The sequence below is a fragment of the Megalops cyprinoides genome, chromosome 13 (assembly GCF_013368585.1).
Source record: "Megalops cyprinoides isolate fMegCyp1 chromosome 13, fMegCyp1.pri, whole genome shotgun sequence".
In the NCBI taxonomy this organism is placed as follows: Eukaryota; Metazoa; Chordata; class Actinopteri; order Elopiformes; family Megalopidae; genus Megalops; species Megalops cyprinoides.
In genome coordinates, this window is record NC_050595.1 from 31268675 (window position 1) to 31293074 (window position 24400).

Genomic DNA, 24400 nt, shown 5'->3' on the forward strand with positions numbered 1-24400 from the left:
AGTTTATTTTTTACTCCCCGATCATTAGAAATTAGGGAGGAGTTAAAAGTTGTGCATGGCAATGACTCTCTTTTATTTAGACTGTATTCCCTCAGCCACAGACATTTTCAGAAATTTTTAGAGGCTGGTGATGATCAAATATAACTGTTACAGATAATGAGTAGAATCTCTTTAAATAATTTATCAGGACATTGATACTGTTTTCAAATCTGCATGCCTAATCTGATGAATGTAGTGTCTATCTCAGAGGAATCCATGCTAGAGCCCCTAATCTGATTTTGCCTTGATTTCTTGACATAATGGAATTTAAGTGGGGTGAAGATAGTTCTGGTGGTGAAATTTATGCTAAGGTAATGATATATGGAATCTCATTTCTTTTATCATAGGAATTTTATTTCTGTTAGGTTATATTAACATCCTATCATCTGAAGCCAGGTATTTTTGGCCAGTACAGTACGGAAGTTCATTTTGACTTACTTAAGAGCGTCTGCCTGCTGGATTTTGCACATTACCTTGCAACTTTATATTTGGCCTGCTGACATTTCATCCTGGGTGGGGCCATCTGGGAAGGTGGGGCCAAGAATACATGTTGACATAATTTTATATTTAGAAATATGATGTTATGATCATTTGAACTGTAGTTTTATTTTTGTTGTTGATGCTACCAAATTGAAATTGAATGTACTGAGGGATTGTTGTTAACAAACTGAAGATAAATGTATTGAGTGTTAGGGATGCACCGATTTATTGGCCTACATCGGTATCGGCCAATATTTGCCTTGTTGACTGCCATCGGCCTATCGGCAAATAAGATTGATACAACATTGATATCATTGATGCAACATTCACCGATGGCAGTGGCCAATGTTTATCTGTTATGTCGCATCAATTTTGCACTGGCTAAATGTTGTGTTGGTTATTTGCGGTCTGACTCAGTCTGACAACAGTAGCCTACCCAGCTGCAGATTCGAAGAAGATCCAATAGGTGGTACTATAATTAAGCTTATTCACGTGGTGGCCATTTTGCTGTTACGTCACACTCGGGGTAGCTGAGCAGGGTAACTCTTCAGTCAGCATCTATGGCAAAGTGGGCCAAAAGTTTGACGTGTGTCTGTATCTACCTTTTGAAGTTTGACGTCTGTCTGTATCTACCTTTTGAAGAAATAAAACAAAAATGGCCATATGGGTCAGCAAAGAACCCTAAAAGAATTCAAAAGAGATATAGTTTCTAGATTTAAAGTTATATCCACGAATGAATGAATGACCTGGCGCACTTAACGCTAGGTAGTTAGCTAACTAACGTTAAGTTGCTAGCTAGCAAACAGTACTGAAGATTATAAGTCAATACCTTGGCTTGCAGTACAAATGTTAAAATGAAGTATTTGTTCATAAGAGACATAATGAAGCTGTATTGGTTTGATAGTTAGCAAAGTGGGTGAAACCCAAATTAGTCAGCTAGTTAGCTACTTGCACATTCAGCTGAAAACACCACCTTACAAAGATAAATCTAGCTAGCTTGCTAGCTATGATACAAACAAAACAATAAATGTAACTACCTAGTTACTATCACATTCCGCTGACAAATACAAATAGGCCTGTCACCTTGCAAACAAACACATAGCTAGCTAGCTACAATAAAAACAATGTAGAAAGCTAGATAGCTTACTAGCTAATTTGGCTTTCATGCACTTTGCTCAGCTGTCATATTACTAAGAGCTAGCTAGCTATCAAGCTAATAAAGCCTCATCACATCTCTTCTGACCAAATAGTTAATTTTACCACAGACATTGCAAGCAACCTGTTCTGACAACATTAGTACTGTTAGCTAGCTAGCTACCAAATATAGATAATTTAACAATATAGTTAATTTATATAGCTAGCTAGGTAGTCTGTAGTGAGTGCTTTAGCTAGCTAGCTAGCTAAGTGCACCAGGTCTTTCTTTTAAACTTAGTGGATATAACCTTAAAACCAGCTGCCGTTTTGTTTTATTTCTTCAAAAGTAGATACAGACACACGTAAGACTTTTGGTTCACTTTGCTATAGATGCTAACTGAATGAATACTTACCCTGCTCACACCCTGAGTGTGACGTAGGAGCAAAATGGCCACCATGTGAATAAGGCGAATACCACCCATAACATACAAAAAAGAAAAAAACATTGGGATCGGCGTTGGCTATCGGGCAAATCATTATTTTAAACATCAGTATCGTATCGGCCCAGAATGACACAATTGGTGCATCCCTAGTAATCGTGGCTGTACCACTGATTTAAAAATATGCGGAGAATGAAGAATTCACCAGTATCATCATATCAAGCTCAGTTAAGAAGAATCAAATTCAGAAAGGGAAGCAGCGAGCCTCAGCTCCACGGCAGTAGAATGAGGTGAATCTCCAGTTATGTATATCTGCGCTGGGTGGTATTATTTTGCCAGAGGGTGTACAGTAGACCACACCACCAGCACTGCTCTGGGTGGGAGGTGACTATGAAGTTATGAGCTCCATCTCACACAGATCTCACCCTGAAATGTGGATATCATTCAACCCCGGCAGGGGAAACTACTGCAGTGAAACCCGTCATGCTTGAACGCCTCACATTTGCAGTCACGGTGTGTCAGTCAGCCCGTTCAGTCAGAGAGAAGCCAAGGGAAGCTTTGTTCCACTGAGGAGGCTCAGTCACGAGTTTCAACATGATGACTGCTCACTCAAAATGCAATGGCCACTGGTAATGGAAAGGTTAAGGCAAGGTCAAACAATCACACTGAGAGAATATAGTTTTGGGAGATGTTTCTTTGCAGTATAGGAATGCAAGGGGTGAGTTCCTACATTTTTTTTATACAGTATCACCCTTGGAGTTAAAAAGATAAGAAATAAATTAAAGTGTGAGCAAATGCAACATTTCTGGAGAATGGATATGTCTATGTGATTACTCCTTTTAAGATTTTCATTTTGTAGAACTGTTTGAGAATGTGCTTTTATCTGTGGGTAAGAGCCAGCTATAATTTGAGCATGGTGCCTTCTTTGGTGGCTCACGTTGCATGACTAGGGCATGGCCAGAATCTCCATCCCCTCTTTGAGAAACATGAGGAGATGCATATGCAGCCAATCTGCACATCTGACTGCCAGACTGGTGTATTACCATGTTCACACTGGCAAACTCCATGCAACGATACTGTATCGATACTCTGCCAGTATCTTTCAAGACTGCTGAAGTAGGTCAACTCTTCTGCCTGCTGAAGAATTCTCGAAACACATCACAATACTCTTATCACTGGCAAAGGAGAACTTTCCTCACCAGTTGTATCAGCTTGTATACTATCACCATCGGAGATTACAAAGCTACGAATATGTGAAAAAATGGAATATCTGCCATTGTTGAAAAATGATTGCATTATGGACATTGCTGCTGTTTCCATCCAGGTTTGTCCTTTGAATGTGCACCACCTGCTGTCACAGTGTTGGAGCGGGGGCAGTAGGAGCTCACTTTCAATCATGAAAATAAAATTATTCAGTGGCTTATAGCAGAGGATTGTCACCTCTCATATGAAACAATATCTTTGATGATTAGAACAGAACAGCCACAGTCAAATGGCTACTAATACATGAAGCAAAAGTGGTGTCCACAGCTGCTTTTATTCCAAGGTAATACTATATTAAGTAAGAAATCTATTCTTCCTCTTGATCCCATTGGTCAGAAATGTTGATAAAGACTGAAACTGGCCACACACATGCTGTTGCTAACTATGTTGCTAACCAGTTGGGCTGCCTCTTATTTTCTCTTCCCTATTAGCCTGCTGCTTCCAGTTCATCAGATTCTTTACATGCTTTTTGGGCATTTAACTAATTGGAAGTGACCACTCCATCTCATTCTGGATCAAGTGGAAAAAGTGGGTTATATGGCCAGCAACACACCTAGATCTATGCAAATGTATTTTTTAGCTTGATCTGGTACAATACATCCATACATCCATGTCAATATACACATCAGGCCATCTTTATGAACCGAGGCATCTGATAACAGATTCATCTGTTCTAAGCATGTATGCCTTTTGTCTTTCCATAATGACTAATGTAGTTTCTGACTAACTTTGACTGGAAGTGCCAGCTGTTCCGGTATAATATTCTGACCGTACTGAGTGAGGATGGAATGCAGAGTCCCTGTGGGAGATCCTACTGTATGAATATCAGTGTATGCTGCGTGCAAGTAGGCTCAGTAATAACCTTTGATGGAGGAAGAATGCAGTTGCCATGGAAATAGCTCTCCTCAGTTCATGTTTTGAATATGGTCTCATTATAAATAAGGAGGTCTGCCTGTAGGAGATAATAGGCTTGAACACTTGCAGCAGAACAGGCCATGTGGTCAAGGATAATGTGGAGCCTATCACAAATTACAAGTTCCATTATATTGTCTTGGTTTGGGGTGTAGCTGGACTGATTGTGACACTGCTGCCCTAGATAGTGTGCTTCTCCTCTACACAGGCGTACATTATCACAATGTCTGTTCACCTCCCAGTCTCAAATTAACAAACGCATCAATGTTTCAGCCTTGGCCCTCTTCAGATCTTAATTCTTTCCTCTAGATATTCGCAGGACAGTCCACATTGCTTGTGTGACTCCTTCTACCTTGTAGCAACAGTCATTAATTACCCAAAGCCTGTATTATATAGCCTGTATATTGCTGCCGCTCCCCTGTCATTATGATGCATATTAAATTAACTCAAAAAATGCATAGGTTCTCTTGGCTGGTATAGCATAGTGGTATCAGAATTCTAGGTACCCCCCCCTCACCCCACCCAAACTCATCCTGAGAGCAGACTCCCCCCCAACCTCAGCCTGAGAGTAGATTCTTTGCCCCCCACCCCTTCCCCCCTTACAGATCCCACCCTGGAGGGCAGACACCACTCCCAGTCTGCAGCCTGTGATGCTCTCTCCTGCTCCGGTCAATAAATGATGAGGTCAGGTTCCTTCAATGGCCCGTAGGGTGCTGAGCTCACCGATGAGGTCATCCCTGTTCAAAGACAGATCTCCCCCTTCCCTCCTTATCCTGAGTGTAAGAACAGGGACATATGGCACGAGTAGGGATGCTCTCCCCCATCACAGAATGTCCTGGCCCAGAGTGCCACTGATGAATGAAATTGCTTAATGGGATGTACCCCCCAGAGATGGAGAAGGTAGGACCTGTCTGTATGCTCTATGTCAAGTGGAGGTTTGATAGTGTTAATGGGTTTTGGGTGAAAAAGAGAGAAACCATGCCATTATAATGGACCGTGATGGTATGGCGTTGAATTAGGCTGAGGCTTGTATTAGCAATTGAAACAGTTCAGCAGCCCACAGTACTCCAGGAGATTTATGTGACACAATTACTGCTGCCAGAAAGCCTGCAAACATAACATAGATATTATACATGTTATTTTGGATTCATCAGTGGTTATGTACATACACATGAGAGTACACAGATGCTTAATTTTTATTCTGCATGGTAGGTGTATGGCTTTAAATGTAAGGTTGTATTAACATTTCTTTCAAAATATGTGAATCATGTATTTACAAATATTAGCTTATCATTTGTAGCTTGGTATTTAAAAGAATGTTTTTTATTTATCCATGTTTTGAAATATACTTGTTTGGTGTAATATTTGCATGTTATAAATATTAAACGTTACAACATGTAAAAGATGAATTTATGTGTAATATATCATTACAATAAATAAAACTATGTAAAAGAAAAATGTATTACATATCCTGGAAAAGCTGTTTGCTAAAGGTTGTATGTCATTGAGGTGATTTCTATGTTCTGTATCATGTACATGTCTGTGCTACTTTGCTTGATCGGTGCCATTATTCTGTGTGAGGTTCCTGATGCTTGTTCCTGATGACTTTTCTGTGACAAGCAGCTAATTCAAAGTGCATAGTTTTAAAAAAATGTATTGTGCTGAATTTCTGTTGTGAAATAGTTATATATTTGTCTAGTATTCATAATGATTGCAGTTAATTCTCAGCAGTCATTATCTGGCCACTTACATGGTATGATCAATTTGTGGATCGATATTATGCAGTCTTTTCCTCCTAATTACATGGGCTGCTGCTAAGTCATTCCAGCTGGAGGATCTGGGAACCTGCCGGATGGATGTCACCCCAGGGGCATTTAAGAGGCCTCAAAACAGCCAGCACAAGCATCGAAATCCTCCAGCAGTGTCTCCCTACCCTGTCTCCAGCTGGTTGCCTAGCAACAGTGTGAAAGCTCTTAAAGGGACCTGGCGTTATGACGCCCATAAAGCTGAGCAGGGGCTACAGTTCACTCCATAAGGGCAAGATTATCAATCATTTTCTTATTCCCTGTGAGGGTGGGGGTGGCATGGCATGTTTAAGGAATTTCCTCTGTGACTATTTTCTATTCTTTTGATTTCATTGCAGAAAAGAGGGCGGTAGAGATGAATAACAACACATTGCCTTTCAGCTAAGATAGCCCCCTTCATTAATGAATATTTTATATAAGCAGCATACTCTGCTAGCTCACTGACTGATATTTGCATCATTCTCAGCTATCTCGCTCACAGACATCCTGTGGCTGTAGTGGCAGTGTGTGTGTGTGTCTGTACAGAGGAAACACATTGTCAGATGATGCTTTAATCAAAACAAAGCATGGAGAATAATTCACTATTCACTATGTGTCATGGAAAATTGAAATCATACAAAATTTTTGCATGAAGAGGACTAGTTTTGTGGCTGTGCTATGAATCCCTGGTGACCTGAGGGAATGGTAGTATTTTCAGACTTTCTGTGGTTTCGTTTTGGGGAATCATTTACACACAAATGCGACATTCTTGTGTTATCATACCATGGAATAGGATTAGTGTTTATCATATTCACTCACCATGCATTAGCACACTTAATCTGCTCTCATCCCAGAAACCTCTCTTTACCTCTTGGCTGAGATCTGCATGTCACTGCCTCATAGCCGAGATCTCTACCAGCTGTCTCCATGCCTTGCAGCTTCTCATCTGGGCCATAATGACAGTAATTATAGTAACAAGTTGTCATAGAGATAGATGATTTTATCTTTTTTGTTGCCCTCTCTTTGGAAAATCTGTGCACAGTTAAAAAAAAAATAATAATCATTGCTGAGTTTGGGCACTTCATGTCAGGGTAGCTGATGCAAAGCTATTTTTGTTGATGCTTTCCTAAACTGGGTAAATATTGCAAATCCCTGTACGCTGCCAGCTTCTTGCTTAGATTTCCATGCTCTAATCAGTGATTAGCGGTTTATTGAGATCTTGGCTCTGTGTTTTTTTTGCAGTGAGGTTCCTCTGAGGTGCGCCGTTTGAGTGACGGTGCCTTGATCGGGCCGTGTGTGTGTGTTGGGGAGATTTAAAGAGCAGGAGCAGTGGTGGGCGCATCCAGCACAGGCCAAAGTCACTTAAGGGCTTAACATGTACACTGACGCTCACATGTGCAGCCCCGGGCCGAACGAAGCTGACGCATGTCGCATTTGATTATGGGCGGCTCTTCTCGGCTGTGTCTAGCGAAGACGAGGTTCACACTCGATGGACTATGCTGCGGCTGTTTTTCAGCATTTGCTAAAGGGGCGTTGCACACACATGAGTCAGAGGGAGGACTGAAGGCCACTACTAAATGAACCAGGCAGAGAGTTTCGCTGGGAATATCACTGCCGTCAATTAAACCATACGTGTGTCTCTGAGGATATGTTTTTGTGGGATTGGGGAGATTTTCAGAGTGTGGTATGTCAGAATCACAATCTGAATGCTGACTTGACATTTATTTTTCAGTACAGAATTAGCATATTTTAGTGAAGCAGCCAAAGTGAAATAAATGCTTTTTATTTATTTATAAATGCTATCATTTTATGCATTGTCTTTTTTACTATGTATATTCTGCAGCTGGTGAATTAACACTTTTAAATAACTATGTTAAACCTTTATTTAAAGCTTTATTATAAAGCTGGAACTATGTTATTTTTAGATACACTTCCTTAATTTTCCATCCCCTGGCCAATATAAAAAAGCAGTCAATTAGAAAGTAAACATGATCTGTCCTCAGAATCATTGAATCTATGAAAAAGGTACAACCTTTACTAAAACATAGACATAGGAAAAGCCAGTTTAAATGTGTTGAAGCCATCGATATATCATACTCATTATTATAAAAAATGTTGTGCATGCCTGCTTCCATGTTGTCAGAGCTACCTCTGTTCTCAGCAGTGCAGTAAACAGCAGAGGCAGTCAGCAGTGAAGGGGTTACAGACTGATGTCATGCGGCGCTGTAAGTGGCTGGCTCCGTCCAACCACCGTAAGCTGCAGCCAGCTCTCTCCTCACTGAAGCACTGCTGCCTGTCTCTCCAGGGCCATGTGACGAGGGGAGCCAATAGTGTGGCAGGAAAGGCGGACGGGAGCGCAGCCAGCAAGCTGCAGGCGGAGATGCTTCACTTGGACCTGATCGATGCTGTGGATGAGATTCAGGACGAGGAAGCCGCTCTGCCTGCTACCGAGCCCTCAGTGAAGGAACCTGCTCCCGTCACCATGGATACGTACCGGCCCAAGAGACCCACCACCCTTAACCTCTTCCCACAGGTGCCTCGGACTCAGGTGAGTCCTGTTAACCCTTTCTCTGATGACTGCTTGTCTTTTTTTGTGTGCGAGACTCCAAACACTACAAGATGGATCCTCACTCATATGTGGACTATGAGTGGTCTATACAGCTCAGTAGGTGTGCATTGTAACACACATAACTAAACTCCCCTGTACTTGTAAACCTATGAAGTACACAGTAACCATGACCAATTTGACTTCATCCTGTTTCTGTGTTGGTCTGCCATGTAAGACAATATCAGTGTGTGTATGACAGTGTGCAACTGGTTTTGTTTGTGGTTTTCCTTTTTTGAAGGGGCTTTAATATACATCTTTCTCTCAGTCTGTGGGAGTGAGTAAGTGACATTTATTCTCTCTGCCATCCTGTGATGGTGCCTGTCTGAAAATAGCGCCGCTGCGACGGCACGAATCTCACAGAGCCTCTTGAGTGGCCTTGTTGCTAATTAATTCAGCTAGAGATTACCGGTAGCGTATGATCACTGTTGACTGGTAGCAGCACATGGGAGGAGGGGCGAACCTGTTTTCGGGAGGAGAGCGTGGCAGAGGCGGACGTGGACGTCAGGACCACAGGAGCAGGCGGGAGGAAAGTGCTCCCCTCCTGTGTCGTCCAACGCCCCACACCTCCCCTGCTGTCTCCTACAAGGTGCCTGTCAGCACCAATACACAGTGCGTGCCAGGCTATATTTGGCAACACCGTCAGTGTAAAAAGGGTTATTGACTCCCCCTTTGATGAGGCGCTGAGATGCGCGCCCTGTAATGCGGGCTGCTTTGAGATGTCCATGCATGGGAGCCGCGAGACGCAGGCAGCTGAGCTGTCATGTGAAGGCAGCAGAAAGGGATTGTAAAAATAGGCCCTCCATAAAGCTTCCTTCCTGCACAGTCCGGCGGAAAGAGTTCCTGCTCAACCCGCACAAGGAAGCCAGATGGGTCTTCTTCTTCCACAGCAACAAATAAATGATTACTTTTGTGTCCGTAAGAGGGGTGTGATTTGAGATGGAACGCCATTTGTGGCACATTGATTAGTGTTCATGGAAAGGGACACTACAATCTAGCTCATTGTGTGGACAATTGTGCAGTTACTTTGAGTGATCAGCAGGTGGTGTTATGTGGTTTGGACATTTCATTGTTGAAAGGGAGTTTCACATATCCTTCATTACATTATTTCCTGTCTCCTAGTGGAATGTTACATGTTACCAGTTATAATTGTTCAGTGTCTCTTGTTGATCATACAAGATTAGAATTTGCACTGGTGACAGTCAGCAAGTGTGCCTTTTTTCAGTCACAAAGGTGAAAGTAGCACGTGGATGCTTTATTGTTATATACAGTTAGTGGTCTCACTAAGGAATATGGGATGAAATTTGTTTTGGTACATTAACAACAACAAAACTGTCTAAGAGTATTACTGATGTCTCAGGATCTCTTTAGATCTTTTTATAAGATTATCATCTCTGGCAGTTCTTGTGAAAGTACTTTACTGCACTTTAGGTCTCTATCTGGCCAGTGTACCTTTAAATTGGCTTTTCTGCGACCTCTGCCATAGATCTTTCTGTCATAGTCAACATGCCTGAGGTCTGTAGACAAAATTTCAGAACTACCCCATGCCCAATTTAATGGAAGGCTTCCCCCTTCTAACACCATGTTTGGCCATACAGCAACACCAGAGGAATTAGCGTATCAAACAATCAGGGGTTAAACAATGATATCTAGGCCAGCACACCCTTTGTCGTCCGGTGGGGGAAAGATAAACGACCTTCGCGATGGGTCTTGTGTGGGATCTCCGGCCTAATCCCTAATCTCAATGCTGTCAGGTCTGCTCAAGTTACGCGACGCTGGGCTAGGGCCGTGTCCGTCAGCTCCCAGCTCGTCTCAGATTAAAGCAGTCCATGAATCTCACTTCCATACAGTCTTAACACTGCTCAGGCCCGAAATGCAACATGTGTGCCCATCACTGATTGAGACATGAGCAGAACTCTGTTGCAAATCACACAGAAGTGGAAACCCAATCTCATGTAGCTTTAAAGGTGGAGTAGAGCTGTGGTTATGATACATGGCGTAGTAGGTGGCCTATCATCCCTTTCATCAGGGTGGATCACTTTAAACGCCACATCTGAAATTCAGTTCCATAAAAATGACAAGCTGTCAAAGCTAAGGCCACTTATCCAGCATGCAACAGATATAATGCTTATTAATATCTGTGTTTGGGTAGTGGCTCTCATTGGATGGCTTTCACTTGACTAATTTAAGGAAGTAAGCTTGGAAAGCTATATATATACAAATTACAGTATTTACAGATTGTGAGGGAAACTCTCCTGCATTTTTTCATACCTTATAACGGTTGCCATTTAATATATGTCAAAGGTATTTTATTCTGTTGATTTGCATTGAGTTTATATAATCCATTGTGTGAAAATGCAGTTTTCATCTTAGTTTTGATGGAGCTGTTATTTAAAATGGCCTCCACAGAGGTGCTCTCATATAAATAATAACATTGTATCAGTCTTTATTTTCTCTGAAATTAATTTTCATGTATGGTTGGATTTGTCACTGAACTTTTAATATTTCAAGCTATCTGGATATTTCTACTGTAGGGTAAAATAGATCTCATGTGAGCACTCATTAGCCCTGAATAAACTGGGTACTGGTCTGGTCAGATAGTCACAGTTCTAAAGAGAGCAATTGAAGCTCATGACGCACACACATATGCTCTTTCTTCCCCTTTCTCTCTCTCTCTCTGACTCACATACACACACACACACACACACACACACATTCAAACATAAAAAAACCCCGTCTTTGTAATTTTCTGTCACGAGACCACCCTCTCCCTCCCACACATCGGTCCCCCAACATCATCGATGATGCTGTTGCCATGGCGACAGGCCACCATCTCCGCCAGCTGCATCATGGAAGTGAGTCAGCAATCAGCGTTGGGCGTGATATTTGGACAGAGAAATGGCGTCACCGGGTGCTGGGAGCTGCAGCCACCCCCGCTGCGAGAGAGTGGAAGCAAGATTCCTCCTGGAAGCCGTGTCACCGTATTGATCTGTGTAATGCTTTCTGACAGCTCCTCTGATCACACGGCAGAGCAGAATAGCTGGCCACTGTACTGGAAAGTTGTTTCAATGGGAGGCTAATGGTGAAGTGTTGCGGAATATTCACACACAAACCATTGTGGGTACTCTGTATTGTTTTAAGCAATGGGTTTGATTCCAATTGGAACTACATTCACCAAGAAGTCGTAGAATCTTTAATGTCAAAAATTGAGTCCCATGTAGAGAGTGTCAGTGTCCCTGTAGGGGAGAGGCAGTAGACAGGAAGCGCTCTGAAGCATAGGCTTGGGGAGGACATGGGGGAGGGGTATTGAAAAAGGGACAGGGAAGCTGTTGCCTTCTATATTGAACAGCTCCCAGTGCTGTTAAGCAGTCCAACTCTTTAGAGGGCTAGTGTGTGTTAGTGTGTATGTGTGTTTGTGTGTATGTGTGAGTATGCAAGTCTGTGTGTGTGTGTGTGTGTGTGCACGCGCGCCTGTGTACAAAATGGTACATGGGATGGACTTTGGCAGGGAAAAAGACTCCTGTTCCCTTTAAACGCTTGCGGTGCAGAGCAGACAAAGGGCCCTGGTCATTCAACAGAATAAAAGCTTTGTTGTATGTGTCTTTCTCTCCCTCTCTCGCTTGCTCGCTCTCTCTCTCTCTTTCGCTCTCTCTCTCACTCACTCTGCCTCTCTCTCTCCCCTGTAATGAAATCACAGGACACACTAAACAACAACTCATTTGGTAAGAAGTACAGCTGGCAGGAGAAAGTCTCGCATTCTTCCTCCCCCCTTAAAACAGGTGAGTGTGGGACACTTTCCTGGTGCCCGCCCTGCGCACCACGTCTTTTGTTTAACACGTCACCAGGGAGACACTGTGTGCTCTAGCCATTTGTTGAGTTTAAAGGGACCCAGCTTTTCACACACATTCACAGAATGGGGGATATTTGCATTCACTGGGTGTACATTACAGAGCCCACCCCTCTCTGCAGCACAGTTTCTCCCTATACTCTGTGGTGAATTTGGCATGGAAATACACCTTTGACTTTCTTCCTGTTAGTGTTTGAAAATGAAGCTACAAGTGTAAGTATTAGCTATGCTGTAGCTCTGTAGTGTCAGTTGTGGCACTGATAGGCCATAGCAGTGTGCCAACTGAAGCTTAGGGTGACGTGAGTTAGCACATAGTTTCAATGCCCTGTTGATATGCAAAATGTCTGGGTGGGCAAAACAGGAGGCAAAGCGAGCAAATTGTTACTCACAAGAATGCAATTGGTGTTTTACATCAGAAATTGATGTTAACCTGTATGTAAATTTTACGTTATGATCTATATTATGAGCACTGAGATTTTTGAAATGTTTGGCATGGGTATACTGAGAATTGCACTGAATGAATTCATAGTAATAAAATGGTTTGTTTAGGCGTGTGTGTAATAATAGAAATAAAGGAGGCTGCACATTTTAAATGAACATTTTTATTTTTACTTGTTATATTGGCAGGTAGTATGTATTTATGTATAATTATGTATTGTATGTATGTATTGCAGTTACTTTAGATTCCCCTCCAAAATCCTGTTCCAAGGGTATTTTTTGCAGTCTGTATGGAATGTAGGAAATTACAGCCACTAGACAAACTATTTCAAGCATTTTAAATTTGCTGAATGACATTTTCTTTGGTTGTTGTTGAGATTATATGCAGCGTACTTTTCCTTTTTTAACTCCAAATTCATCTTGCTGTGTGTTTGGGCTGTCCACAAACAGTTCAGCAAGCCTTAAAGGGCATGTTGTTTATATTTTATGGGTTTATCTTCCCCAGGAATAAAAAATGATCTCTCTGCTCTGGCAGATAAAAAAGTAACAACAAATCAGTCACATTTACCAAATCAGTCACTGCTCCAATGAACACATCATATGTACAGTAATCTGGGTTTTTTCATAATCCTTCCTATCTGTGTGTGTGTGTGCGCATGTACATGTGCGGGTGTGTCCGTGTGTGACAGGGGAGCTGACGCCCTCACATGACCACATCTGCCTAAGTGACGAGGACAAAGTCCAGCACGGCAGCAGCACCCAGACCAAAGACAAAGGCACCTCCACGGACACTCTGTGCCGGAGGGCCTCCTCCAAGGCGAGTGGTGGGGCAGTGCGCCCCAAGCCCCAGGACACGCCCCCAGCTGTGCCCCAGACGCACTCCCCCGCCCCGGCGGGCCAGGGCGCTGCCTCGGGGGAGGGGCATCAGGATCGCATCCGCTACCACACGGACGTGCGCCTGGAGCCCACCGAGGAGATCTACCTGACCCCCGTGCAGAGGAACTCAGACCCCCTGGAGCAGGAGAGGCCCTTCCTCTCGCAGCCTGGAGAGAACAACCGCATGTCTATCAGCTCAGACGCAGAGGGCCCCCCACCCTACCAGCCCCTCCCTGACCGGACCAACCCCTCCATCAGCGAGGAGGACGAGGTGTACGTCCCCTCGTCCCCCCCAGCAGCCACGATGGACCTGACTATGAGGGGTGTGGGGTGCGGGGCGGCAGCAGCGGTAGCAGTGGCGGTGGAGACGGGGTCAACGGGGGTCCCGCGGACTTCCATCAGCTCGGAGGCCAGCGGGCTCTCCTACGACTCGGTGAAGTACACGTTGGTGGTGGATGAGCACGCACAGCTGGAGCTGGTCAGCCTGCGCCAGTGCTACCAGGGCTACAGCGACGACAGCGACTCGGCCACCGTCTACGATAACTGTGTCTCCTCCCCCTACGAGTCAGCCATTGGTGAGGAGTATGAAGAGGAGGAGGAGGAGGGCAGTGGACTGAGGCGGGGTGCAGCCTGCCTGTCACAAGACTCCACCCCTGAGGGTGGCATGCCCCTCTCACGCAAGTTCCTCAACGTCTTCATGAACGGCCGCTCGCGGTCCTCCAGTAAGTCCAGCACCTCGGACATCTGTCATCACACTTACACTCTTTCTGTAGAAAATGTGCAAGCGAAAAGGTTTAAACTGTGTGTTCGTTTTTTTTTTTTTGCTCATTCATTCATGTTCCAAAGTTGTGTCACAGAACATAGCTGTCACTCCAGGATACACGATACATGCTGGTTCAAGTGGAGATACGGAGCACATTTTTCTTTTAAAGTTTCAATGGACCATACCAAAAAATAATATATTGAGATTATGTTTTAGACTATATACTGTGCCCAGTTAATACATTTAAAATATGTAAATTATTACCATTTTGGTATATTGCAGTATCTGTCTGCTTTACATTGATATATTTTAAATGCATTTGCAGTGTATTCTTGGGCTGAACAACATATCAGTATGTTACAATATATTTCATTTCTGTATATTCTGTATTATTACCCTCAAGGAGTAATGATCAGGGATATATCAGATATAAGTGAGGGAAATGAAAACATTCCATTGTAAAATTCCACAGCTTTGGCTGCTTTTCTGGTGATTAGTAATCAGAGGATGGGCAGGCTTAAGACAAAGGACTAAACATGTTACATCTCTGTGTAAACGGGGTCACAGGTCATTGGACCTCTGGGTATCACATCATCTCCGGCAGTAGGAGGTGGTAATTTAACTTAGGGAAGTCAAGAGTTAACAGGGTTAGATTTTAATTTTTGACGACTGTCCTTACAGTGAAATCTTAATGATAAGAATGTGAAAGATAAACTTTTAAAATAGTAAACAAAATAGTATATATTGAATTGAAGGTTACTCAAGCTAAAATGCAAGGGATATTTATGTACAGGACAACAAGTTTATTAGTGACATATGGTAAGAAAATGATTGATTAATTTGTTTTAAATATAATGATGGATGATATTTCCCTGGGAAATACTGGCTTAAATCATTAAACGCAATTTATAAAGCATTTCCTCAGAGGATTCATTATTAACATTTCTCACATGTTAATTGAGGTGACAACCAAGAGTCGTGAGGTGTTTCTTTTTTAAGGTAAATGTAAGAATATCATTAGGAGGATATAGACTACTATCCATATGGCTACATCTAAGTTTTTGAGATTGTCATCTTCACCATTTGAAATACATGGACAGACTCTATGCTTTCATTATTAGTATCCTGAATTTAAGCCACAGCAGGGAATCTTCTGGAGATAAATGTGTGTGAAACTATGCCATGTTAGGAGTGCTGGGTGAGACGATAGCAGGGGATTTGCTCCTGATGCCAAGAGTCAGTGTCCCCCTCTGGCCATGATCAAGTGCAGGGGGTGTGGGGGCTTTGTCCTGAATGAGGCAGCTGGTCTGGAACACCCTAGCCTGTTGTCTCCTATGGCTTCTCTTCTTGAATTGTTTCCTCACTGTTAAATGCTGTGGTGTGTTGTGACCTGCGCACTATATGGCAACACGCTGCACATTTGCATATGCAAATGCTCTCCCTGAACTTGTTTGTGCACGTAAATTGTGCATGTAAATTATTTTTGCTGTTTTGATAGGTGCTTTGCTCATGTGAATTGTTTAACAGTACAATTAGGCGGGTTGCATTGAACATCTGTGTGTCTGTGTTTTGTAAGTCTGTTTATAAATGTTGGAGAGGTAGCTAGGAGAGATAAAGGAAGATCTGCAGTCAGCATGGGTGCTGTGCTAATGTCTGTGCTGCCCTGGCTAAAGGTCTGGTTTGCAAGGTGGCTATTTGGTTTTGCAGACACAGGTATTCAGATACATGAAAATGCCCCCTGGTTTACCGCCTGTTCAGTCTTACTATATTACTGTAAGCATACTAGTGGATAAAATGCAGTGAATGTTTCTTTGTCTGAAGAGTAGAGTGTACATTTGAGCTTTATGTGGGATTTGTAGTGCTGTTGGGTAGTAGGATTTGGTTGGGTACAGGAATTTCAATGGTGCACTGTTCAAAAGTGTTTCACTGGCATTTCTAAGACTATAATGTCCACTGGTGTTTCAGGTGGGGTCTGTCTGAGTTGGAGTATTCAGTGGACTGCTCAGTTGTACCTACCCCATGGTAGCTGTGATCGGGGTCTCAGAGCACAGATGGGCGCTCGTTTGAGCAGGTGCCTGCCTCAAGCATGCCGGGCGGCAGCTGTCACATTCCTGGCGCCCGCCTTTGCCAGGGAGGCCAGACATCCATCACGGCAGTCTGTCAGAACAATGCAGGGAGCACAGCAAAAATACAGGCAGGCTAATTTAGTGATGACACAGTCACAGCACTATGCACTCATACCATGTATTGATATAGGGGAGTGTCAATGTACTCTTTTCCAGTGTATTCAGTTAACCTTTACAAATGTACCGAAGTAGATTTATGAAGTGACAATTTTGTGCATTCCAGGGTTTTGTTGACTATTTAGTGCTATCTTTGCACAATACAGGAGAGCAGAATCATTTATAATGTAATAATTAATAATTATATATCATTTCTTACATTATTATACTCAGTATTTACAGTGCCTGGTGAATTTATGGAATTGGATGTGGCTTCCAATACAAAAAAAAGAATGGAAAATTTGAAGAAAAAAAAAGAAAACGAATGCATGAATATTGAGAGGTATTCTAATGCAAATGCCAGAGATTTCAGACTGACAGAAGACACTGCAGTCAGAAGACACTGCAAAAGACATTGCAGTCTTCATAGATTCTCCTAATTGTGGTGTGTATTTCAGACAGATAATTGCCTGTCCACTGGGTAAAATATTCCCGTGTGGAAGTGCTTAAGAGTTAACGTGGATGGAATGAGAGGAGGGTTCTTTTGGATTATGTAACACATTAAGAAGGTAGAGTTAAAGATTTCATAATTTAATGGAACCCCCTTTTTGCTGGTATTGTTTAAAAAGACAGTGGTTTTTCTTTTGGAAAGGCCTCTGTGCCAGGCTTGAAAAGTCATTGTTCTTCTGTCAGGAATGCATCATAATTAGTAAAACAAGTCATGCGTGAAGGTATGGAGCACTGTACACATACACAGCTTCTCCCCTGACTGTCGTCCAGGTGCAGAGTCCTTCGGCCTGTTCTCCTGCGTGATCAATGGGGAGGAAAGGGATCAGAGCCACCGGGCTGTGTTCAGGTAGGAAGCCAGCAGCCTCTCTAGATGTGGCTGACTCACAGCTGTCACAACATTAGTCCGGTACCATAAGAAAAACTGGATGCATCATACGATTCAATATCAGTGACAATGCTTTATCCCCACATCACAACCTGACACCCTCAAATTCCAGTACCTTTCACATAAACAAAGAATTGCATTGAATTACGACAAAGAAGTGTGTCGCTCCCTTACTGCATGGCCTTCAGATCTTAAGTGTTGTATTTAATGGGCAGGAGCGATCTAGTAATTCTATATTTATGGACACAATGGCCCTTTGTGGAACACTGCTGTTCAGAGTTGCTGTAAAATTCCATCTCTTGTCAGGCTAACACAGGGAAACAATGCAGATAAAGAGAGAGGAAAGCTAACATGTAAGTGGAAGGTCCAGTTCTAACTTTAAGATTCTGAGCAAAAGATTTATTCTTGAGTGTTTTTAAAACTGATAAACCTCAAAAGTATGAATTATATTGCTAGGTGGGTTATAACCTAAAAATTAACTGAAAAACTGGCTAAAATTCCTAACCTCAGAAAATTCCACAAACTAACCATGGAAAGCCTTTGCAAGCCCTTGTTAGAACCACATCTGGAGGTGAAGGAAAGGAATGGTCTGATTTTGTTCTTTAAGCTATGTGTGTTGTAGTTCAGATTTTAACTGAGCACATTTACAATACAGATGAACAAATAAGTCCATTGAAAATATAAGACTATGAAGCACTGTTTATTTTGGTATTATGCAAATGAAAATCAAACATTGACTCTTGCGTGTTTACAGGATAGAAAAGTAGAGAGGTTTTATACCCACCTGATGTGGGAGTTACCAGTTCATTTTTAAAGCCTTTGTTTGGGGATTATTTCTCCCTGCTCCATGGCCAAAACATTGTGGCAGAGTGCATGCCGACAATTCTGTTAAACCAAGCACATTTAGATCTGATTCTGCTGGCAGAGATCATTATGTTTTTATTCTAAAAATTGTTAAATTGCCCAAAGCTGAGCGGTCTGAAAATATTACGCTCCCTCAGTGCAGGTGCTAATTCTGTTCTTTTGTTATGCAGATCAGTTGGAGAAACATAGACGTACTTCTCCATTAATCTGTAGTGAACAGAGGTTAAGTGTGTGTTACAACCTACAGCCCCCTGGACATGTTTGATATTCATTCATTAGGGTCAACATTGTACGCAGTTTACTCTAAGTAGTCATTTGATTTGATTGAAGTCCAGGCCTTAAACTCTCACTAAAAGGCATCAGCTGAATCCTGCTCAGCAGCCCTCTCCCGTCAGTGTCCCTTGCTCATGTTGACTGGAGCTGGTGCTTCAGAGGACTGTGCCCAGCCCTTACAGCACGCTTCCCTGTCTCCAGGTTCATCCCCCGTCACGGCGATGAGCTGGAGCTGGACGTAGATGACCCCCTGCTCGTGGAGGTACAGGCTGAGGATTTCTGGTACGAGGGCTACAACATGCGAACCGGCGCCCATGGCATCTTCCCCGCCTACTACGCCATTGAGGTCGCCAAGGAGCCTGAGCACTTTAAAGGTATGCCTTGTCCCACTGCATTTCTTTGTTTTTCTTTCGAAATCACCTTCTGGAGGATTTTCAGACACAGCTCTCTGTAGTTCTTAACATCTCAAAGTGTTCGTATAATATAGTTATTGTTTTTGTTTGATGAAAGTCTTACTTTCATTATAAGATCATTAAGCCATAATCTCTTCAGAGTGCATTCAGTTACAAATACTAACAGGGTAATACAGAAAACCAGAAAAAACTACATGCTCTGTCCATCAGTGTTTTATTCAGTTTAGTCCTAATACACAGTAAGTAAGATATCAGCAGTGAAATCCCTTTGTGTTTTTTCCTCTCTCCACTGTTCTGCATTGTATGCTGCTGTCCCCTAAGTGAAAAGCAGTGACTGGATGGACACATTTCGCTTGAAATATCTGGGCTCCGTTCAAGTGCCGTATCACAAAGGGAATGACGTTCTCTGTGCAGCTATGCAAAAGGTATGGCCAGCCTTCTGAGGGGCTCACTCTTAACGAGGTGCACAGAGGCCCTAACATGAGTTTCTCCTAGTGCTGCAGTGACATTATAGCAATGAAATAATGCCAGTATCCTGAGGAAGTCATTTGTAAGCTGCTTTACATCACTCTCTTTGATATGTATGTATTACCTTAGAGAAGGCAGATACTCATTCTCGCCACTAGTATTATTAAACATAAGCACTGGAATATATATCTGCCAATAATACATAAAAATATTTACTCCAAAATGCCGCTATCAGTTTATTTCCCAATAAGGCAAAAAGCTGTTGAATGAGACAATGATTTAAGTTCATATTTAGAATAAGGGCTTTTTTCTCTGTTTAGTACACAATATATCAGCCAAAATGCTGTTACATTTATTAATTTGTCAAATATATTTGTGATTCTCTCCAGATTGCAACCAACAGAAGAATGACAGTTCAGTTCAACCCTCCCTCTTCCTGTATATTGGAGATCAACATGAAGGGGGTGAAAATTGTTGTCCAAGATGACTACAGTGCTTTCAGCAGAGTAGGTCCCCTCTCAGTTTATAATAATTTGGTATGACTTCTTATGTGAGAGTTTGTTACTTTTTTCAAATATTATGGAGAACACTGAACATTAATGGTCAATACCTAATGCCTGTAGTAGTCTCTGGACAGAATATGACAGCTACAGCATAAGTGAGCATGCGTAATAAGGTAATCTTAGGTATTGTGTAGATGCACATAACTAGCCAGCATTGAATTTATAACCAGCAAGATGTTACGTAAAGTTCTGACTGATATAGGAGAATGTCGCCCCCTTGAGGATGATACACAGCAAGAACTGTCATGGCTGGATGACTCACCAGTAGTTACTTGTGGTTTTACCATCCCAGTGTTTATTGTTGTCTTGTGATGTCAGTGTGCACCTTACCACAGGCAGGCTTTTGTGCTCTGAGCTGTGCTCTCCAAATCTCTGGTGGATAGAAAGGACTTCAGTGGGGACAGAAAGCAATTCCATTCCATTACAGCACACATTATCCAACTACCCCCAATGGCGGCCCTGCTGGCTACATCAGCAAAAGTACTGGACCAATGATTGATGCAGGACCCAATGGGCATCACACTATCATAGTGCAGCAATAAAATAGCTACTCCTCTGTAGAGCAATTTAATTACTTCTTGTTTATGCATAGAATCAGTCACACACACACAGCATAACAGAATCCGCAAGTGCATATTTATATTTAAAAATGAACAGAAGGCAGGGAACAATCAGAAAGAGAAACTTCTGGAGATATTTCAGAAAGTATTGTGAACAAGCCTTCAACAGTGATCACTTCAATATCAGGCACAGAAATATAGTTTGTTCACATCTGCTGCCTGGTTGTACTGTTGTTTGAATGCACATGACTGACAGACAGTGTGCTCTGTGGCAATAATGAGGAGCCTGACTAACTAGGTGCTGCAGTATTTTCACCTGCATTGTCATGGATGAAAAGGAGAAGTTTCCAGGTTTCAGGAAATGCCCACTACTGACACAAAACCAATGGCAACCATTACTAAGTTTGATAAATGTAAACTTGATGAAGTCTGCACTAGTGGTTCACGGATTTGGAAGCGTGGATCATAGCAGTAGAGCCATTCATATGTGTGTATTTTCACAGGGTACTAAATGCAGTCACTTCTTCCAGCTGAAGAACATTTCCTTCTGCGGTTATCATCCGAAGAACAACAAGTACGTCAAACACAAACAGTAATATTAATAATAATTATAGTAGTAACAGTAATAAAAAAATGTAAATTTCAAACCCTCAGTGGCTTTGATTTCATCTGAGATTTCAGCCTACAGTCAGATGAGAGGAAATTATCATTAAAAACCATAATGGCCTTAAGGTTTGCTGTTTGTCTGGCCATAAGGTTTGCTCAAATATTTCCCAAACCTTGTGGCTTGATCAGTGGAACATCAGTGGAAACTGGTTAATTGTTCATGCGTACATGAAATGAATTGTTGGCGTTCTATAGACATCGAGTGAAGGTGGGGCTGAGTCCATTTTAGCGCTCTGTATGGTGCCCATTTTTAAGGCATGTTTACAGAATGAACACCAACTGTCTTGTCTATTATAGGTACTTTGGATTCATTACAAAACATCCAGCTGATCAGAGGTTTGCCTGCCATGTCTTTGTGTCAGAGGACTCCACCAAGCCTTTGGCCGAGTCTGTAGGGTGAGTACTGATTTCAAGGAGCCGATGTCTCCCTCACCTTTACACTGTCCATACTATCACAGTAGCTACAGTGTTGCTATTAAAGACTTTTATAGAACCTATGTCTGTTTCACTATGTATTACTGCCTTCTAATGGAGTGAGTTCAAGTTATAAATGAATGATTATAAATGAAAAAATGCTTAAACTATATAGAACAAGCATCCTTACCATAAGGAGTTATTAGACAGTAATGACAATGATTAATCTCCTTTTGTCCCTGTGAACAGGAGAGCATTCCAGCTGTTCTATAAGGAATATGTAGAGTACACATGTCCAACAGAAGACATCTACCTGGAATAACCTGCCCTGCCTTGCCCAACGTCTCTGTACATTATTGTGTATCATAACATATTGCATGATGGAAAAAAAGATGAAAATTATTACAATGAACAAAAAAGACTAAGACATTTGCTTTCTGGCCAGACCATTTCCTTGAAAGAATTCAAAGAAGTGAAAATATGCAGCGGTATTTGGCTGTGCAGTTACATGTCACAGAGGTCTGTGAATGATCTTGCTCTTGGCTCGAAGCGCAACATTTTGTGCTCACAGTTGCAGCTCTCTTTGCTGAGTGGACATAGGACATGTTTAGGACATATTTATATATTTTTGCAGGAATCAAAAGGTAATGACAAATGTTTCAGGGAAATGCAGAGGCCACAAAACACATGTCTGGTTCATGCCGCAGTGGGCCATTGTTTATCAGCAGTTTTGTGGTGAAATGATAAACGTGAGCTTATCAGGTAAGCCGGAAATTTCTTTGACACCTGTATTTGCACAGGGAAAGAGACCAAAACATATGGCAGTTCATTTAATTTTGAAGGTTTTTTTCTTCATTTTTCTTGCCCAAATGTACTCCAGTTCTCACTGCATTCTACTGCAAATTGGAAACTGTCTATAGAGTGAGAGTTGGAGTAGGAGGGTGTATGAATATCATTTGAGAGCTGTCCTTGAAATGCTTGATAAACTGCACAAAGCTGATTTCTGGGTAAGCACAACATTGCCCCTGAAATATTCTCAAAAAGAGACTGTCATCACTTTTTCACTTACAGTTCAAGGTGATTGGCACATACCATTCGGTCAAAATACAGAGAACTAAAAAAAGGAAACTTCATTGCTATGCCTAAAAGAACGTATTTACGAATGTAAAATGTAGAAAATATAGGCTATCAATCTTTTCTAGGACACCCCTCAATTTATACATGTTGTTCCTGAAATGAAACCTTAGAGGTCAGTCATTCTACCCTCTGTTATGGACAGTAACTGCACCGGGGCCCCACTGTGATGTGAAAATATCCTTCACTGATAAATTCTCCTCTTACTTCACACTACAAGAGTTGTGATAGCATACCGCAACTCCTTCACTATGCTAGCCTTTTGCTGGGATTTCAGCAAAGCAGAGTGGAAGCACACAGATCTCCTGCTCTTGCCACTTTGTTTATGCCCTTTGACTGACAACCCACAACACTTGAGCATGATCAGGTAGACCATAAATGAGCAAAATCATATCCACAAACTGCACTTCTGGCAACAACAGACGGCCTTGCATTGTCACCTGTACTCCACTTAAACAAATCAATATTCACAGAAAGAAACTGTTAGCAGCACAGACAATATCATTCTGCCCAAGGTCTCGCCTTGGCTATAAGACGCCTTTGATTGTGTAGTCAAATGGCATTGCGATCCTCGTTGTGAGGTCTCCCATGTGGCCTATTGCCCTAAACAACACAGAAAGGCATGGATGAGGTACAGAATGACTAGTACAAAATATTTCTGGGGAAACCCTCTGTCCATAACGGAGGTGCGGACTTTATCTGGAAAGCACAAAGTGACTCAAACTTCAGTGTCTTTCAGATCTTCACAAGTAGTGCCTATTTTTTATCATTATCATTCTGTTTACTGTGTGTATATAGAGATTTTGTTTATTAAGAGGCTGTGAGGACTGAAACAAATGCTGTTGGTGAATGAATTATCTCAAAGTGTGCCTAAAACCAGTGTTCAGTGGAACTCAGAGGTGTCTTCACTACAAGGAGAGGAAAGACACTGCTTTGCTGCAGAACTTGTTGCTCAAACTCACTGTGGGTTACAAAGCATTAAAACACCTGTAATCCACTATATTGTTTCACAGACTGTAATAGTCAACAAAGTTTTCAGAGGGAATTTTTGGAAAGCATTTGTTTTAAAGATGATATTTTCCTCTGTACAATGGAAAAAGCATTACACTGTACAGTGGGTTTTAAACTTTTCATTGTGAATGGCTCGTAGGTCGCCGTGCCTGACGACACTCAAACTATCTTTTAATTTGCCCAGTATAAGGGCATCTACAAAACAAATTAGCATAATTTGCAATAATCAAAGCAAGAAAAGTGCATTTAAACAATATGCGCAACAGGGCACAAGTTCGTTGACGTCCACTGATGTTTTGGGACAGCTGAGTCTCATACATGCACAAGGAGGAACAC

At 42.1% G+C, this 24400-nt stretch overlaps 1 protein-coding gene across 1 annotated transcript in view; it reads left to right on the forward strand.

Moving 5' to 3' along the window:
* LOC118787693 (C-Jun-amino-terminal kinase-interacting protein 1-like) overlaps nucleotides 1-23989 on the forward strand; it is a 40288-nt gene extending 16299 nt beyond the window's left edge. The window contains exons 3-12 of the mRNA XM_036543303.1: nucleotides 8358-8600; nucleotides 12355-12436; nucleotides 13632-14540; nucleotides 17584-17659; nucleotides 19037-19209; nucleotides 19570-19673; nucleotides 20106-20222; nucleotides 21343-21413; nucleotides 21803-21901; nucleotides 22169-23989. Coding sequence (XP_036399196.1) covers nucleotides 8358-8600; nucleotides 12355-12436; nucleotides 13632-14540; nucleotides 17584-17659; nucleotides 19037-19209; nucleotides 19570-19673; nucleotides 20106-20222; nucleotides 21343-21413; nucleotides 21803-21901; nucleotides 22169-22241 — 1947 coding nt within the window. The 3' untranslated portion in view covers nucleotides 22242-23989. The remainder of the gene's footprint in view (nucleotides 1-8357; nucleotides 8601-12354; nucleotides 12437-13631; nucleotides 14541-17583; nucleotides 17660-19036; nucleotides 19210-19569; nucleotides 19674-20105; nucleotides 20223-21342; nucleotides 21414-21802; nucleotides 21902-22168) is intronic.
* Nucleotides 23990-24400: the final 411 nt, after the last annotated feature.